Genomic DNA, 19,416 nt, shown 5'->3' on the forward strand with positions numbered 1-19,416 from the left:
GGTGCATGTAGGTGGTCGGACCAAGAACCTTGGTTACTCTATATGGCCCTTCCCAATCTGGTCCAAATTTGCCTTCCCTGAGTATGGGCACAATGACTTTGCGGAGGACGAGGTCACCTATCTTGAACTCGCGTCTTCTGACTTTGGTGTCATAGTATTTTTCCATCCTCTACTGTTGTGCTGCCATCTTGACATGTGCTCGGTCCCGAGCTTCCTCGATTAGGTCTAACTTTGCGTGGAGGTCCTCATCGTTTTGGTCTTCATCGAAGTGCTCGGTCTGGAGGGTTGGAGAGCCAATCTCTACAGGTACCATAGCTTCAGCTCCATAGGTCAGGTTAAAGGGTGTCTCTCTGGTGGCTGTCCACAGTGTCGTCCTATATGCCTAGAGTATGCTCAGCAGTTCCTCGACCCACCTTCCCTTGGCCTGGTCTAATCGAGTTTTCAGGCCGTGTAATAAGGTTCGTCGGTTGGTTACCTCAGTCTGCCCATTGCTTTGGGGTCGGTATACGGCGATGGTTCAATGGTCAATCTTCATGTCAGAGTAGAAGGCCTCAAACTTTCGATTGGTTAATTGTGTCCCATTGTCCGTGAAGAGGATGCGTGGAATACCGAATCGACAGGCAATACTTTGCCAGAAGAAGTTTTGGGCATTATGTGTAGTAATGCGTGCTAGATCTTTGGCTTCCACCCATTTGGTGAAGTAATCCACCGCCACTAGGAGGAACTTTTTCTATGCAATTGTGGTGAGGAAGGGGCCGATGATGTCCATCCCCCATTGTGCGAATGGCCATGGGATGGTGATCGGCTTCAGGGGGACTACGGGCTGATGATGGAGATTGGAGTGTCGTTGACAACTGTTGCATTTCCGAACTAGTTGGGCTATGTCTTGCTTCATCGTCAGCCAGAAATAACCTTGCCGGAGTGCCTTGTGAGCCAAGGTGCGTGCATCGGGATGGTCTCTATAGATACCTTCATGGATCTCCCTGAGAACGTAGTTTGCCTCGGATGGGGAGAGGTATTTCATGTAGGGGAGAATGTGTGAGTGGCGATAGAGCTGACCTTGGATAAGGCAGTACCAAGCTGATCTATTCTAGAGTCTATTTGCTTCTGCCTAATCTTTTGGAAGTGTACCTTCTCGGAGGTACTGTGTGATGGAGTCCATCCAAGATGGACCGTGCTGTACTAGGAGGATGAGGAGAGCTGTCGGTGCGATGCTCGGTTGGGCTAGTGTGTCCAACCGTGTTGTCTTGTCGAGATCGGCTTTTGGAGAGCTAGCTAACTTGGATAGCGCATCGGCTCATATGTTCTCAGCTCAAGGGATTTGCTGGATGTTGAAGTGCTCAAGTAGGTGGATGAGCTCTTGCACCTTCTATAGATAGCTCACCATTGTGGGCATTCGTGTCTTAAATTGTCCGTGGATCCGGTTGACTACCAGCTAAGAATCACTGAAGGCTTCTATTCTCCGAGCTCCCAGGTCTAGGGCGAGGTGTAGTCCGGCGATTAAGCCTCATACTTAGCCTCGTTGTTGGATGCTTTAAACTCAAACTTGAGAGCATGCTCTAATATAGTGTCATTTGGGCCGAGGAGAATGAGGCCGGCTCCGCTGCCTTCTTGATTTGATGAGCCATCCACATGTAGGGTCCATACTTGCGGTGACAAGGCAGGAACCTCAGTGGTGAATGTGCATTCGACAATGAAGTTGGCTAAGGATTGAACTTTGATCGCGGGTCGGTGCGTACTCGATGTCGAATTCACTTAGCTCTATGCTCCATTTGATCAAGCGGCTAGATGCTTTCGACTTTTGGAGGACTTGTTTGAACGGCTAGTCAGTGAGCACTCAAATATTGTGGGCATGAAAGTACAGCTTGAGCTTGCTGGCCAAGGTAACTAGAGCCAGAGCCATTCTTTCCAAGTTAGAGTACTAGGTTTCCGTATTGCTGAGGACTTTTTTGGTGTAGTAGATTGGCCTCTATACCCTGTCTTCCTCCTTAACTAGCACCGAGCTGACGACCTCATCCCTGACCGAGAGGTAGAGCAATAGCTCATCCCCTAGGCTCGGCTTGGTTAGGAGAGGGGGCGAGCTTAGGTACTACTTGAATTCTTGAAAGGACCGTTCGCATTCCTTGGTCCACTAGAAGTCCTTTGGTTGCTTAAGGGCTTTGAAGAAGAGCAAACACTGGTCCGCGGATTTGGACATGAATCTTCTAAGAGTGACTACTTTACTAGTGAGTCGTTGCACCTCTTTGTGAGTCTGGGGTGATTGCATGTCGCGGATGGCTTGTATTTTCTCTAGATTCGCTTCAATCCCTCTTCGTGTCACCATGAACCCCAGGAGTTTATTGGAGCCGACCCCGAAGGTGCATTTGGTCGGGTTCAACTTCATCTTATACTTCCTAAGGGTGCCAAAGACTTCCTTTACGTCAGTAAGGTGATGCTCAACTTTTTTGCTCTTCACAAGGATGTTGTCGACATACGCTTCTATGTTTTGGCCAAGTTGGTCCTTGAATACCTCATTCACCAACTGCTGATAAGTGGCACCGGCGTTTTTGAGACTGAAGGGCATCACCTTGAAGTAGTACAAGCTGCAGTCGGTGATGAAAGCCGTCTTCTTCTGGTTGTCGGGGTGCTTCCGAATCTGAGAGTACCCTGAGAATGCGTCCATGAAGATCAGGAGTTCATGCCCCACCGTTGCATCGATGAGCTAATCGATCCTTGGCAGGGGAAAATTTTCCTTGGGGCAAGCTTTGTTTAGGTCAGTGAAGTCGATGCATATCCTCCATTTCCCGTTGGCCTTCTTCACCATCACCACGTTGACTAGCCAATTGCAGTATTTGACTTCCCGGATGAAGCCGACGTCGAGTAACTTCTACACTTCATCAACAATCACTTGCCACCGCTCTATAGCAAAGCTTCTCTTCCTTTGGTTGATAGGTCAGTAGCGAGGGTCGGCGTTCAGGCGGTGTGTGGTGACCTTGGGGTCGATCCCCGACATATCCATTGCTGACAAAGCAAACATGTCAGTGTGATCCCTTAGTAGCTGCACAAGTTCTTCCTAGAGGTGGACATCTAGAAGAGAGCCGACCTGGACTGTCCTCTTGGGGTCTTCTTCGTTGAGCGGCACCTGGATGAGCTCTTCAACAAGTTGGTCGCACTGTGTTCTCACCTCGTCACGCAGGTCATAGGCTTCTGCCATTAATGTTTCTGCGACCGGGCATGGTCCTTGATAGGAGAGCATGTAGTACTGCCGCACAGTTCTTTGGTCCCCACGTGCTACCCCTATGCCATATTTGGTGGGGAACTTCATGGTGAGGTAAAATGTGGAGACCATAGCCTGTAGAGCATTAAGGGTTGGCCCATCAAGGATGGTGTTATATGAAGAGGGGCAACAAACCACAATGAAATCCACCATGGTCGTCGCAGTAATTTCACTGTCTCTGATTAATAGGGGAAGGGTCATTCTCCTAATGGGCAGGAGGGACTCCCCAGAGAAGCCCATTAGAGGAGTGTTGACGGGGGTGAGGCGCTCTTTATCGATTACGAGCTTCTCAAATACGTCCTCAAAGAGTACATTAGCGGAGCAGCTTGTACCAACCAAAATCCGCTGTATCTCGAAGTTGGCAACCTCGGCTATGATTAACAAGGTGTCATCATGTGGGGTCTGAACCCCCTGGAGGTCATCGTCAGTGAATGTGAAAGATTGGTTGTGCTTCTTTTTGTGCCCCCGGTTGTCGATCTTGCACAATCGCACATACTTCTTGCGCCCTGGGCTACTCTCCCCTCCTGCGGTGATTCCTCCTTATATGATATGGATCACACCAGCAAGAGGGGCTCGGGACAGTGGTCGAGCATTTTCCATGTGCTATTTTTTATATGTCAGCTTCTCACTTTTGTTGATGAACCCGTTGAGGTACCCACGCCTGATTAGGTCTTCGATGTGGTTGCGCAGGTTGAAGCAGTTCTCCATGTCGTGGCCATGATCTCTATGGAACTCGCAATACTTGTCATGGTTCCTTTTGTTGCTTTGCGTTTTCATCTTCTTGGGCCAACGAACGTAATTGCGGTCACAGATTTGCATCAGGACTTTAGACCGCAACATATTAAGTGGCGTGAAGTTCCGATAGGTCAGCAGGGGTGTTTGTGGTCTATGATCGAGTCGATGGTCTTGCCTCTTATGGTCCCAGTCTGATTTGTCAGACTTTCACTCTTCAATATCTCTCATCTTCTTGTCTGGCCTCTCTTCCTTGTCCCGTAGCTATGTTTGCTCTTCTTCAACATTGATGTACTTCTGCGCATGGCTCATCAGTGCAGCCAGGGTTTACGGAGGGTTCTTGGAGATGGAGAACTTGAATGGTGATGGGCAGAGGCTATGTTGAATAGCGGTGACAATCATAGACTGGTTTAGGTTTCTGACCTGTAGTGCCTCTTTGTTGAATCTCGCTAGGTAGTCCCTGATAGATTCAGCTTTCCTTTGTTGTACCTACATGAGGCTAGCCGAGGTCTTCCAGAGCTTTTGACTTGCTGTGAATTGTGCACGAAACTGAGTTTCCAACTGCTCCCATGATGCTATTGAGCGTGGAGGCAGAGAGGAATACTAGGTTAGCGCTGGACTTGTGTGGTGGCCACTAGGGCTTTGCACATCAGGCCTTTGGAAGATCCGTGCAACGTTAACTGAGCCTTCAATGCCTCGATGTGGTCAGCGGGATTAGTGTTTCCGTCGTACTTGTCAAGCTGAGGTGCCTACCATCCTGTAGGAGGTACCTCATCCACAATCTCCTGAGTGAAAGGTGGTTTCCTTGGTAGTTGGCGCAGCTGGTTGCGCGGGCTGATCTACAACCGGCATCGTGCTTCTCTATCCTTGGCTGCATTCCAGCTATTCCAAGCGTTGTCAGAGTTCCCAAATCTTGTTATTCCTATGGTTCGGGGCTGCGGTGTGCGTTGCCCTTTCTTTCTTAGGGCGCGCAGTGCAGTCTTTCATGGAGCTGGACTCGGCGATAGAGACCACGCGAGGCGACGTTCATTTGCCGAGCCTTTCTTAGGCGGGGATCTGTGTGGTTTGGTGTGTCCTGCTGTGAGAGCAGATAGAGGGGGGCAACCTTTTTGTTGTATCTTGCTTTTCTTGGTTGGGTCGCGCTACACCCTTGTCCGTCCGACGCGCTTTGGGGTCCTCGAGGCGAGGATCATCCTTCGTATGCATTGGGGCATGAGAGGGGACGATCTTGTTGGGCGGTGCCACAAATCATAGGTTCTGCATCATTTCGAAGATCTTGTTGACCTTCTCTTGCATTGCTTGAAACTGCACAGGATCAACTGTGGGTGGAGGTTGTGGAATTTCTTGATGCGGAGGGCTACGTTGTCGAGACTCCCAAGATGGGGATCGACCTATTAATCATTTGGGCTAGTTCTTGGGCATCTTGATCGCTTTCTTGATTGCGCGGTGAGGAAGGAAGGATTTTCGAGAAAGGCTTTTTGTGTGTGCCCCACAAATGGCGCCAATCTAATGCTGCTCAATCTGAGGTGGTGCACGAATTGAGGAAAGCAATCAGATAGTCCTTGCTGGTAGGGCAGGGCCGAGCTACAAGGACAAGGCCATGCTTCAAGACCAGTGATCAAGAAAGGAGAAGTTAGAGACCCGAGGAGTTATCCCCGGGTAGATATTCCGATGCTCAAGTCAGTAGGAGGTGATGGATGGATGGTTGGGCTGAGCTACAGGGATGCTGGTCTGAGCCGAATAGCAGTATGGGCGTCAAAAGTTGGATCCCTTAACTTGAGCATGGAGTACCTTTTTATAGCCAAAGATTCGTGTCCTGATCCGAGTGGGCTTCTGGGGTTGTTGGGATGAGGTCAGTCGTCGAGGTATTCGGGATAGAGTCCCATTCCTGAGTGGAGTCATCTTCCTTACTCCTCTTTATCCGTAGTTGTGCTCATCCATTTAACGTATAGCTTACATGGCTGAAAGGATAAGATGGGAGTCAGAATGATAGCGTAGCTCGGCTAAGCTGTGCCGAGATGGCTGAGCTATGTTGGTGTGGCCGAGCTATGCCGACGTAGTCAGGCGATGACTGGGCGGCAACGTGTCTCATAGGACCAGCTCAGCCATGACCCAAACACTATTCTTACATAATTTTGCGAAATATGAAATTATTATTAATTTGAATATTATGACATCTATTATAATCATTTTTCTATTTTTAGGATTTTTTTAAAATTTATTACATAATTTTATTATTTTAACTATTTAAAATTTAGTTATGTTATATATTTTATTATTTAAAATATTTTGTTATTTAAATATTTAAATAATTTTTAAAATATTTAAATATTTTCATTATTTATGTTTTATATATTTTAATGTATTATATATTATTAAGTATTTTATTATATATTATTTGCATTTTTTAATATTTTTAATATTTAAAATATTTTTTTTGTTATTAAATTGAACAATCCATAAATAATTTATATTTCTATTACATAATTTCTTTATGGATTTCATAAAAATATAAAATTATTAGTAATTTGAATATTATTAAATCTATTATTATTATTTTTTATGCTTTTAATAAATATTTTAAATTTGTTACATAATTTCATTTTAATATTTAAATAATTATTATATTTTTGCATTGAAAGTTTATTTAGATTGATATTGATGAAAAGTGGGGGATTGGATAAATAGGAATTATACATAATTTAGGAGAAAGTGGGGGATAATGGTGCCATATGGTTAGACATTAAAAAATCAACTCTTTTTCTTTATCTATTGGTTCTTTGAAAAAATAACATTGAATAAAACAAAATAAAAAATTCAAAAAAAAAGTGAACAAAAGATAGACTTCCTAATTTTAGTATAGGTAGGTAGGTAGATAGATAGATAGATAGATATGGCGTACCATCTAATTAATGTATTGCATGCAAATATACAAAATTTGTTTATACTTGGTTCTATACTCTTCCTACCAAGATCTGTTAACCGCAAGACACTGGCCACACAACACCTTACAACCGTATATAGGTAACATCACTACTATTTTATATTTCCATTCATGGTGAGAGGAGTATGGGTTCAATCTTCACAGAACTGTCCTTACACCGTGTTCACAACTTTTTGGAGCCATTCATTGGGAATATCTCTGTATTTGTATGTTTTTATTGGGAGCTATTCACAACTTCACAGAACATCTCTGTATTCATGCAAGAACTGTGTGAGGAAAGTTCTGTGAGTATTGAATTCCAAATCAATGTTCCAATGTGTAGTTGTAGTGTCTTATGACTAGGATGTGATAATTATTTGTGTTAGCAAGTCTGAACTCTCTCTCTCCTAACAAAACCTCTGTCTTCTTTCATTTTGGCATTGCAACAACTATAAACTATATTAGTCATCAATCGAGAATCCTGGAACATATATATATACACACACACACACACAAATTAATACATGCACAAAGCTATTATTATGTTATTTTCTATTGAATTTCAAGGTACAAAACAAATGCAACTATTATATGTGAATTATTATTTTTAATTTTTAATATTAACCGAAAGTCAACTAAAAATTAATTCTCAAATGTTTAGTTAACAATATTTTTATTTTTGTAAACAATAAACACGTTATAAAATGTAATTAAAATATCAATTAAAATTTTATAAAAATATATAATATTAACTTAAAGTATATAAAAAATATTAAATTTTCTAAGATACATGTCATATGCACATTCATAATTTTTAACTACTAAGATAATTATTCCATTATTAGTATTTTTATTTCCATAATTTTTTAGATAAAAAAATATTTTTTGATATAAATATGGATTAATGGATTTGACAAATTAAATTTATATTATATTCTCGAGGTTTTTGTAAATAATATTTTTACTTTTATAAATAATATATATATATATACTTTTATTTAGTTCAAATTAAAATATTAATTAATGATTTATAAAATTTTAAGATACATATCATGTTCAAATTTATAAATATTAAGTACTAAAATAATTATTCTACTATTAATATCTTTATTCATATAAATTGCTTGAGATTAAACAATTTTTTGATATAAATGTGAATTTAAGAAATTATTTATTCTATTAGTTTATAAAATACTAGTTTTGAATATTATTATTTTTATTTTACTGGAATTGTTAAACACAAACGTATGTTATTTGTCCGCATGACATGTGGACACTAGAATTGAGAAAATGCGTTTTTATTTATTTTCATAAGGTGAAAGGTGGCTTAGTGGATCAAGGGCATGGATAAAGCTTTAAGAATGGGTGATTAGTGTTTGAAACACTCCAATAGCATTATTTACAAACAAACGCACGAGAAACTCGTCGATCTGTATCATTCTATATTGGTGTATATCGCTCGATACGAATGCGTATCACTTCGATACGGGTGATTTAAGGGATACGGGTGTCATAACGTATCCCATATGCCTTTTGGCCGATACCGATACAATAAGCCTCATATCGAATCAAACATATCATATCGATATTTAAATCCTTGCCCAAGATAATCTTTATTGCATCCTTGAAAAAGGTGTAAGTATTTTTGAACCTATCATGACTAATCCTTCTATCATATTGCCATGGGCGTCCAAGAAGTAAATAACGAGCATCCATAGGAACAATATTACACTTCACTTCATCCTTGTAATTCTTACCAATGGAAAATTGAATTAAACATTGTTTATCTACTTGTACCTCATTTATTTTATGAAGCGAAGAGAGTTTGTATGGATGTGGGTGTTTCTCTGTCTTCGGAGTTAGCTTCTCTACCATACATGTAGCCACTACATTTGTATAACTTCATAATAATGTGGCACATCTTTCCATGAGAATTGCATCGTGTATGAAAAAAATACTTTTTTGGAGTCATTCATCATCTTCTACATGTGTTGCATTCAAGTTCCAACGAATGACAAAAGATTCTACATCTTGTTTGGACAAGAAGAATTTGGTTGGGGCGTGAACTAGTTGCATCATTTTTCTTGAATGTTGGCTTTGAAATATTTGTTTTAAGGGGGTGTTCTTTTTTTAGGATTTTGGTTCTCATTGATCAAGAATCTCATGTTCTTTTTTCAGATTTATGTGGGGATGAGGGAAAGTTTATTGTTGATACCCATCTTCTAAATGGGTAAATAAATTTCCCACATAGGGGGAAGTTACCAATACTTGAATGGAACAAAAATGCTCTTTTTAATAATGGATTTTTATGTCTAAAATAGTCATTACCTTATTTACATGAAAAATTAAAGAACATGGGTAAATGCACTTACCCGGGTAAGTGTTTCCTAGAAAAAACTTGCCCAAATAACTGCATTTACGCAGGTAAGTAACTATTCAAAAAACGAACATGGCCTAAGTGTCATAGTGTTTTAGACATTGCTTCTCTTTTTCATCTTCATGAGAATGTTTATCCTCTGAACCATGATATGGGACTGATCATGACTCAAGGCTTCAAACTGCAAGCTTTGAACTCCAAAAAATGGAACAATGCTCTGATACTAATTAACTTGATATTGGAAAAAAAAATCCCAGAAATGAGATCGAGGAGAGAGACGCAAGAGAGAACCCGAAAAGAAGCTCGCCACTGTAAAGTCTGTAAGGAATCCACTAAAGCGATTAGAGAAAGAAAAGCTAATAGTTTACTTAACCTTCTTTAGAATCCTGTAGTCAAGCTACACCCTTAAGAAGAATTGGCCACAGCTTAGAATTCTAAATCCAACTCTATTTGATCCTACGATGAAATTAATAACAAAATTGAATTGAAAACCTGTGACTGAACAGTCTCCATATTTGTTTTTAATTTGAACTGAAATTTGGCCAAGTCCAACTCTTTGCACGTAGACACTGCTAGTCTGCTATATATGTCATTCCTGCATGAGGGATGAATGACAAGTAGACCCCTTCAATGCATCTCCTTCAATATTAATGTGCTCAATATTCAAAGATCTCACTATTTGAAGCCCCTCTTTGAAGGTCTTAGCTTGTGTGATCTTAGGATCCAATTCTCTTCTCTAATGGCTCGTCAAAACAACTCCTCTAGGTGGTCTCTAAAGACTATTCCAATGCCTGAGCACTCCACACCCAAGGCACCATCCACATTCTAGGACTACTTTATCCTTACACTCCACCAAAGCACACATATTTAATTTGTATATCAACTTGAAAAAATAATTAAGCGTTATTAATATAACTTTACTTATGTGTCTATATATAGTAGTATAGTGGCAGAAAAAATTAAAGGAGATTTAATCCCCACCTATATTATTAATATAATAGACCAATTTGACGCTCTGTCCCTGTTTGTTAGCTTTTTGACCTCTAAAAAAATAAAAACCCTCTTGTGTCCTTCATGGAATGAGTGAGATCTTTTACTGGATTAAGTGGAAGGAGGCGTTTGCCAATGTAAATGGTTTTGTTTCTTTTTCTAAAAAAACAATTATCATTAGACCTTACAATTGGGTTGGGTGGGTCGGGTTTGGGTTGGATTGGGTCAACACACTGTGGGTTGATTTTGGGCCAGATTGAATTTCGGGTTGGGTTAGCAAATTTTAGACCCAAATCCTAAATGTTCAGGTTAGGGTTGACCCATGGATCAATTTGGGTCATCCCTAAAAGTAACATAAATTTTATAAGATAAAGAAAAAATACATGAAAAATATCAAAATTAAAGGAATTAATCTTAAGAATTACAAACATAAGATAAAAAAAAAAAACTTGAACATTCAACAATTCAAAGAGTAAACGATAAAGTGTAAAAGCTAAATAGTAAAGATGAAAGAGAAATCTTTTAAGAATACACAAATAGTCCCAGTTAGACCTAACAATCGGGTCAGTGGGTTGACTCATGACCCAATCCAACCCAATTTTTTTTTTCAGATTGAGTTGGGTTGGGATTCAGGTAACTAAATATGAGACCCTAGCCCTGTTTTTTCGGGTTGAATTGGGTCAGGTTCGCAGGTTGGGCCAAATTTTTGTCAGGTCTAATTATCATAAAGTAAAAACAATAGATAAAAAACAATTCTTTACAAAACAAAACCATTCATGTTAGTGAACACCTCTTAATTCTTTACAAAACAACTTTTTGTTAGGTCTAAAACAAATCGGCACCATGTCATTCATCAGAATGTAATCACCCTCTACTGAAATTAAGGGCCTGTTTGATTCTCAGGAATAGAGGTTTGGACTTGAGGCCATTCCGATTCCAATTGTTTAATTGGGCAGAATTGGAATCTTATTCTCATTGCACCACTCTCGCTTGAGGGAATGGCCTCCCCTCTTTTTAGAAATAAAATCTCATTCCAACTGATTCAAATAATTTCCATTCAATCGATTCTTTTCTGAACCAAAAGACTATAGGAATAGACCAATTTCAAAGATTTTGATTCCTTTTCAACTATAAACCAAACAGATCCTAAGTCTTAATAACAATCTGCATATCAGGAAATAAAAAATAAGGAGATGGATGAAAGCGCCTCATTTCCCTCCTTAATTCCCAACCCACATACAAAAAATGAAAAATGTCGTAATATTAAGGTTTATTTTTTTGTATATTTTTGTATGACTTGAGATCTTGCAATGATATCCTAACGCCCCATTTGTTTCAACAGGAATGGGTCAAAGTTTTTTCAGCAGTTTGAAATCTTCCAGCACCCTTCCACAAAATGATTATGTAGCCCAAAGGATTTGATAAATACTGCTCATATATAATTTGATGCACTCTAAAGCATCTTCTGAATTGAAAGCTGAAACTCAAATGTTACTTGCTGGACCCACTACTACATATTGGGTGTTGCCCACAAGTACAAGTGTAATTAATGAACATGCTGATGAGCCCTGTCTCGGGTGGAGCCTGGAGCCTGGAGCTCCTCCATGATGAGCCCCAAGTGCTAAGCTCTGGCTTAATTGGCTTAACTAGCAAAATTAAAGTTCATGCACTTGAGAATTGGGATTGGGGACTGTATCATCTCCTTTAGCTAAATGAGCTAAAACCTAGGAGCCAACTCTCCTTCAGAAATGAAGTGAGTAGTGAGAGACTGAGAGCTGCCATGGTTCATGTACGGCCCTACCCATAGCCCATAGGTCCCTGGTACACCGCATGCAGAAAGAAAGGTTGTTTATGAATCATCTATGTATAATTAGTGTTCCCACTTGAGAAGCCAATTGTCTCCCCTCCCCTTCCCCCCTTTCCCCAAAGTACCTTATAGGTGAAAGTTCATTGACAGTAGTGGACCTAGGCACAACCCCATGAAATGACACTGCAACATCCCCTTTGCTCTGCGTGAGCCTACCCCATATATATGCATGCCAAGATGGCTAGGCGCAGCTGCAGTCTGCAGGTTGTGGTTCCACTTCCACACTTGAGGAGCTAGCTCTGAATTACAACCTCTGCGTCTGCCCACCACCCATCGTCAGAGAGAGAGAGAGAGAGTGATGATGAAAAGCTACGAAGAACAAAATGTTGGGTACCAGGCATTCTTGTCCTACATATGGCCCATGTACAATTATTGGTCTGGATCGTCCAATGTATGTACTACCCATTGGCTTTGGTCATCACCCATGGCCAAACAGAATGATGACGATGACCAGACAATTGACAACTGTCTCAGGAAGAGCTCCAAAGTGGTCAAGAAAATTTTTCCTTTCGAAAGTTCGGGGAAAATGTGCACTCTCTGGTCTCTGATATGGGGCCAACACCATGAGATCAATGTGATATGATGTTCTTTTTCGGATTATAGCTCCTGAATTTGGTGTCCCTTATTACTCTAATTCTCCATCATCACTGATTCTGTTCTCCTGCTATACAATACTTATATGAAGAACACTGCCACCCCACCACCACCACCACCCCTAACGGTGACATTCACATTGAGGGCCACATAAACATAAGCTGATCATCAGTGGGAATGAACATTAATTTCGAAAATCAATTATCTTTTCTCTCCACTCTCAAAATTACAAAATATATGTATTAATAGTATTTAAACAATTAACACTTGAGGAGGGTTAATTCATTTGAAGGTTCGGCGTAGTCCATTTGCCAACTTTGTCTTCCCAGGGTGAACTCTAGATTCGGCCGCACATCTGAAGATTCCAAAGAGCTTAAATACAACTTCTCCCTTTCATTTTGCGACGCGAAGAGGTTTGCTCCGACCACCTATATTTTAGATTCAAAAAGAAAATATCGAAGAGAGAAGATAGTCAGATACGTTGGAAGAATAAATATATATAAAAAAGCAGTAATTTTGCAAGTCGAAGCAATTAATCGATTCATACCTGGTTCTTCTCATTTGTTAAGTCCGTTGGTTTCAAAGGATAAGGCATTAAACCACTTTCTTTCGCTGACGGGCTCCAACCATTTTTCTCCATTGATGACCATGAGCCTCTGCACCAAAGTTTAGTGAGGCAGTCTAGTTAATTAAACAACTCCTGGGGAAGCATTTATAAAGGAAAACGAAATAAAAAGCATCTCCAAATGAGATTGATTAACGACAAAACCTATAGCTAGCTAGTAAGTGAGATATTCAGCAAAATGGAGAGATCGCCATTACTTTTTCTTAAACTTCTGGGTGGCACATTCTCTGAAACTTAATGTGCATTGATTTTATCATTTTATATGTATTCTGTGTATAATTAACCATTAAAATTTATTCAAGTATCAAACACTATCACTGGACACTTGTTTATTAATTGTTTGATCTCCATGATTTGTATGTAAGAGCTTCACTTGGACGACAGAGGGTTGAGTAGTGCCATGACAGCTCTCAACTCATTTTAATGTGAGTGACATAAGTATAAGCAGGTTCTGACGTATTAATCCCATTCAGGAAGAAATTTCTCAACTTTGATAAGACAGGTTATCGACATATTAAATAAACCTCAAGGATACGCTGCAGCCTGCAGCTATACGTACATTTTTTCCTTTCGCAAGATCACTTGTTTCAATAAATGGATCAACATTAACTGGGTCTTTAGTCTTTAATCAATTATAAAGCTTGGAAATTGAAGTGTAATTCTTCTGTCCCTTGAGTCAACAAATTCCAGCCATCAAATAACATTAAATGCTCTTGCAAGTAAACTCCATACATACCCAGACGAGACTAGTTTCATCAATATCGATGCACCCAAAATATTGTTGAAAGGAGAACCTATCCTCTATATTTTCTATCCATCAGTCTCCCAATATACAATTTAAAAAAAAACAAAAGCAACGTTACACCAAATAATAGGCATTAAGATATGTTTGTACAATAGCACAGACATAATGCTGTTTGTATATGCTTGATTTGTAGCCGTGCCAGAACGTTATGATGATGGGGAGGAGGAGGAGGAGGCCAGACATGAAACATATTGAGAAAATAGGAAAAATAAAAACTGGAGAAGTGATAATAGTGCACACACCTTGGAGATTTCGGTGGTGGTGGGGAGGGGTTGAGAGAATAAGATAAAGGATTTGGATCAGATCTCTCACACGATGATATGGCACCTTCCACTTCGACGGCTTCTGATCTTTGAATCAAACCCATCTCGCTCTGCCCTTGGCCTGCAGCAATTCATCAGATATACAGCCATTGCTTGTGCTTTATCAGACACACATCAAATAATTAACGGACAAAAGCCAGTCCAATCTTAACCATTTTGTAGATAATAACAGTGGATCTACTAATAGAAGATCTGTTGAAGCAATAAAAAAAATACTAATAGAAGATCTGACCACCCTCAGATTATAAAATTTTGGAGCAGAAAGAGGGGGAAAATAATAGAATGAGAGGCAAAATTAGAAAAAAAAAAAAAAGGAAGGGTTCTTCAGGGGGAAAATCCAAATACCTGCTCCTTTGTCAGTGCTCTTCACTGTTCTATACATCTGCATGAACACGCACAGAAAAAAAAAAAAAAATTAGAACAAAAAGTCTACATTGCTAAGATTACTCCTTAGATGCTCTTTTGTCTTTACCCCTTGTTACCCCACCCAACTGTTAAAAAACCCTAAGAATAACAATAGTGTAATGAGAAACCATAGAAATTATAATAATATCGATAAGTGCAAAAGCATCGGAATTGCTTCTAGTGATCTCACCTGCAAGTGACTCTTTACATGAGCTAGAGTTAGATCCTTCACATTCATTAACTCCAATACTGATTTAGGTGTTGCTCCTGTCAATCAATTAGATTGGCGAGAAGAAATATAAAAAGAAGTCTAATCTATTTCTATGGTGAATAACAAAACAAAACAAAACAAAACAGAAAAAATTAAAATCAAATATGAAACAAATGTTTTTGGCTATCATCTTCCTTGGTATGTTTTCTTACTTTCATGGCCACCAAGGAGTTCCACTGCGTGAACGAAATGGGCGTGCAAAGTTGTGGTCCATCTCATTCTAGGAGCTCTAACGCATCTTTTTCCTCCATTAACCATTCTTGAATTTCTTTTAAAATCACGACCATAGATTTGAGGTTGCTGGAGGTAGTGAAGATTGCTTGGTGGTTGCATGAGTGGAGGATTTAGAGCTGCCGTTTCAAACCCTAGACTCAACGTGGGTTCAGACCCTCGAAGATCATAACCCCTCTCAAAGTGCAGGAAGCCTCCTTGCTCATAGGTTACGTCACTCCCACTACTACCAGAGTCAGTATTGGAGGTCCTATCGCTGTGAAGTGTTTTCTTCATCCACCCATCATAGCTCATATCCTTAACTTCACAATCAGGAATTACCGGTGGGCTGATCTGTAGGGAGAGATCTGGGAAAGGCAACGCGGTTCTCATAGAGTGGGAGCTCGAGAACATAAAAATGGTAGAGACCCGGTTCAGAACTTCAGATTATTCAAAGATTCAATAGGTTCGGACAAGAAAACGAGAAATGGAGTGAATAATGGGAGATTTGGGTGACGGAAGATAAAAGGAATAAGGTATGAGACGAATGAGAAAGATGGAAGGAAAGAGAGAAATGGGGTTGAAGAAGGGAAGGAGCAAAGGATGTAAAGAGAGCCAGAAAGGAAGACGGAGTAGGTAGTGATTATGTCATGAGTGGCTTATGATTTGCATGAATGTTCAGAATGTGAGAGAGGGTAGAGAGAGAAAGATAGGCTTTTCTTGTAAGCTCCTCTCTATGGTTAATAAACATCAAAGCGAGGCGAGACAGATTTGAAAGAGTTGCAGAGAGTCTTTAGTCGGATAGAAATGCAGAAAAAAGGTGAAAGAAAGGAGAGAGATTTTGGATGAAGCGATGAAGGAAAAAGACGGTGAAGAGGAAAAGAGGTGTATTTTAAGGAAGCAGAGGTATCAGAGACGACCCAGAGAGAGATAGAGAGAGTAGACGCGACTGGATTTTTTTTCCTTATCTTGCATAAACGGGGAATGAAGGAAGAGGGGAAGGATTAAATGGTGGTTCTGCAGGAAACGGGAATGGTTGGAATTCGAGAAAACAGACTATACTTGAACTTGAGGGAAGGATTTGAGAAAGCATCTCAGCTGAGCTAACGTCAACACGACGGGACCGGTAAATTACAATTTAGTCCAAACTTTGAAGTTTAATTCCATTCCAGGGACGGTCAACTTTTAATATGCCAAAAACATAATCTTTTAAAAATTAAAATTTAATTCCAGTTCATGACTATAGAATGGTAATGGAATATAGACCCGTCAAACATATTAAATATATACATGGATCATATACATTGTATACAGTTTGTTACTTTGTTATGAAGAAAAATTGTCAATTTATTTTTAATATGAAATAAAAATTGTGTATTTAGATGTAAACAAGGATTAAATATATACATGGATCATATACATTGTGTACAGTTTGTTACTTTGTTATAAAGAAAAAATGGTGATTTTTTTTTTAAATATGAAATAAAAATAGTGTATTTAGATGTAATCAAGAATTAAAGGGTCTCATATCTACTCTGGGACATTTACGTTATCGTAAAATTAGAAAAAAAAAAGTATTGACCATATTGATACAGTATCAATACATATCGATATTTTAATCCTTGGATGTAATATATGTATAATCTAAAAAATTATATAGATAATAATTATTTTCTACATTAAAAAATGAAAGATCCTGTTGCATGTTGATTTTTATACTTTTGAAATTGTATTATTTTCTAAGTTAGCTATTCATAATTAGATATTAAGAGATACAATAATGGTATTATATTGCAGGTTTGAGGTTGGGTGTCCCAAAATTGGAATTAGACCGGAAAAGTAGGCCTACATGGACATTTCCCTAATATTTCTTCTCTTTTAGGGATGAGCAAAGAAAACTGAAAAATTGAATCGATAGAAACCAAACCAAAAATTTGGTTAACAAAACTGATGGGTTTAATTTCGGTTCAATATTTAAAAAAAATGAAGGTATTGGTTCGGTTTTAATTAATCAAAATAGAAAACAGGCAGTCAACTGAACTGACTGATATGCATATATTTATATATATTATGTATATTTATATTATATATATTTTATATTTTCTATACATTATAAATTAATAAATGTGTACTATATATATGTATATTTATAATATATAATATATTATTATTATTTAAATTATAATATTATATATATTTCTAATATTTTATTATATATTTATAGATTTTTCTATAATAAATATTAAAAATAATAAAAAACCAACAAACCAAACAGATCAACCGATTAACCAATCAGCTTCGGTTCAATTTCGGTTACTCCGGTTCGATTTCAACACATGCATTACTATTTCTACTTTACTGAATCTAGAATACTCAGATTTTATTTTATTTTTTTTATTTAGAGGACTTAGATTAGAATTTTTTTTGTTTGAAAATTACTTAGGTTAGAATAGTTGCAAGATAAAAATATCCCTTTCTCAATGCAACATGAAGTCATGAGTGAGAGATCGACATCAGTAGCAGAGCGACTAGGTAATCCAGTGATGGCGTAGTCCATATGAAAATTGACAAATGGTGCACGTAATATGGGTATTCACCAACCCGACCGGCCGGCCCATTGACCTCCATATCAATACCTCCGTCAAAATTTCCGGTATAGCTGATTCGGGCAAGCTGCAGTGATATCAAATGAATATTAGGATTAAATTGACCGAATTGGGATCTGCTCCTAACAAAACGCCTCACACCGAGTCAGCCACATCCCACCGTCTATTGGAAGATGTTCCAGATGTGTAGCTGGAATATGCTGTGAGGAGTAGATTCGGATTGAATTCTGATTGACCAATCTACCCTCGTTAAATAAATGAACGGGGTTTTGTGGTGGAGTGGCCAACTGAACCGAACCTCGTAGTTAGACATTTTAGAGAAAAAATGATTTTAACTGTACAACTTAAACACGCTTTTAGGACGGAATTATAAGGACAATTCCTTTCTTTTGTTTTATTTTAATTAATTAAGTTTTTTTTGGGTTTCCAAATGATTATCGTGAAGAGGAACTATCAAGTACCACCAACTCGTCCTTCCCAGCAGCAGCACCGGAAGAAGCAAGCTACAGGGAATATCCAGCGTAATTACCGAACCATGTTACTATGTTACACTTTACCACCATAAAATCCGACTGTCATCGAAATCGACCATTGCGATCAAAGTATCACACTTGAGACCAACTGACCAAGTAGAGTTCTACTATACTATGTACTATATATATGTACTACGTACTACGTAGTATCAGTATGTAAGCCCTACAGCATCGAGCCGTGAACGTGCGACTCGCACGAAGAAATCCAAAAATCCAGAATTGAATGAATATGGTTGAGGTTGACTGGTTTGTGTCTCGTGCCGTGAAGCGGGAATATGCCGAGTAACTGTCAGCGTGGAAGGGTCGTCCGATGTCACCGGGGCTGCACACTTCACGCTGCATTTCTGCAAACCCACATGCGGGCAAGCTCCAAGTGAGCTGAGCCTGAGACTGTGAGCGTGGCCCTGGCCCAGTGGCCCATACGAGATACGGCCCACTGCCACTACCTCGCCAAGCCTCCATTAACCATTAACCACCCCCCCCCCCCCGCCCTCCCAAGTTTCAACGGCTAGTATTTGTCTTCTCCTGCTTCGGTTCCAACTTCCGCAATATTCCTTCCTCCTGTCCAATTATTCTCCCCTCGGAGAGAAGCCCACGTGTCATTCATCCGACGATCCACCACATTCCCCGCTTCCATCACGTGAGCCATAGGCGTTACCCTGTCGAGACAAGACCGCATGAGGTTCTTCTTTGTTCTGTTTTGCTGCTGCATTCATATTTGTCATTACTATATATCACGTCCTCCCTTTGTTCTGTTACAATTGAATTTTTATTTCTTTATTAATTCAATTAGATTTTGAAAATAAATGAGGATAACAACAAGATGACTAACTGCGTTAATCATTTGTTAATCCATTTCGAAACTGTGGTCAGCGGCTGATGCGCTCTAGACTCTCCGG

At 39.4% G+C, this 19,416-nt stretch overlaps 2 protein-coding genes across 2 annotated transcripts; both read right to left on the bottom strand.

The window, feature by feature from the left end:
• Positions 1 to 3,052: 3,052 nt before the first annotated feature.
• Positions 3,053 to 4,075, bottom strand: LOC148849195 (uncharacterized). Its single transcript, XM_088951394.1, has 2 exons — positions 3,886 to 4,075; positions 3,053 to 3,780 (listed from the first exon to the last, which is right to left on the bottom strand). Exons 1-2 carry the CDS (start codon positions 4,073 to 4,075, stop codon positions 3,053 to 3,055), a joined length of 918 nt encoding a protein of 305 aa, XP_088807520.1.
• An 8,821-nt stretch (positions 4,076 to 12,896) lies between these two features.
• On the bottom strand, positions 12,897 to 16,453 carry LOC148849196 (putative transcription factor KAN4). Its single transcript, XM_088948463.1, has 6 exons — positions 15,321 to 16,453; positions 15,088 to 15,164; positions 14,838 to 14,874; positions 14,412 to 14,553; positions 13,287 to 13,395; positions 12,897 to 13,167 (listed from the first exon to the last, which is right to left on the bottom strand). The coding sequence occupies exons 1-6, from the start codon at positions 15,790 to 15,792 to the stop codon at positions 13,000 to 13,002; spliced, it is 1,005 nt and encodes a 334-aa protein (XP_088804589.1). The 5' UTR covers positions 15,793 to 16,453; the 3' UTR covers positions 12,897 to 12,999.
• Positions 16,454 to 19,416: the final 2,963 nt, after the last annotated feature.

The sequence above is a fragment of the Nelumbo lutea genome, chromosome 6, assembly GCF_056320005.1.
Source record: "Nelumbo lutea isolate HS-2025 chromosome 6, American lotus-T2T, whole genome shotgun sequence".
Taxonomy (NCBI): Eukaryota; Viridiplantae; Streptophyta; class Magnoliopsida; order Proteales; family Nelumbonaceae; genus Nelumbo; species Nelumbo lutea.

Coding starts and splice junctions, on each gene's coding strand:
- LOC148849195 (XM_088951394.1), bottom strand. CDS start 4,075: ATGCAAATCTGTGACCGCAATTACGTTCGTTGGCCCAAGAAGATGAAA. Junction 3,781..3,885: donor CAACGGGTTCATCAACAAAA/GTGAGAAGCTGA, acceptor GAATCACCGCAG/GAGGGGAGAGTAGCCCAGGG.
- LOC148849196 (XM_088948463.1), bottom strand. CDS start 15,792: ATGTTCTCGAGCTCCCACTCTATGAGAACCGCGTTGCCTTTCCCAGAT. Junction 14,875..15,087: donor ATGTAAAGAGTCACTTGCAG/GTGAGATCACTA, acceptor GTGTTCATGCAG/ATGTATAGAACAGTGAAGAG. Junction 14,554..14,837: donor GAGCACTGACAAAGGAGCAG/GTATTTGGATTT, acceptor GAATTGCTGCAG/GCCAAGGGCAGAGCGAGATG.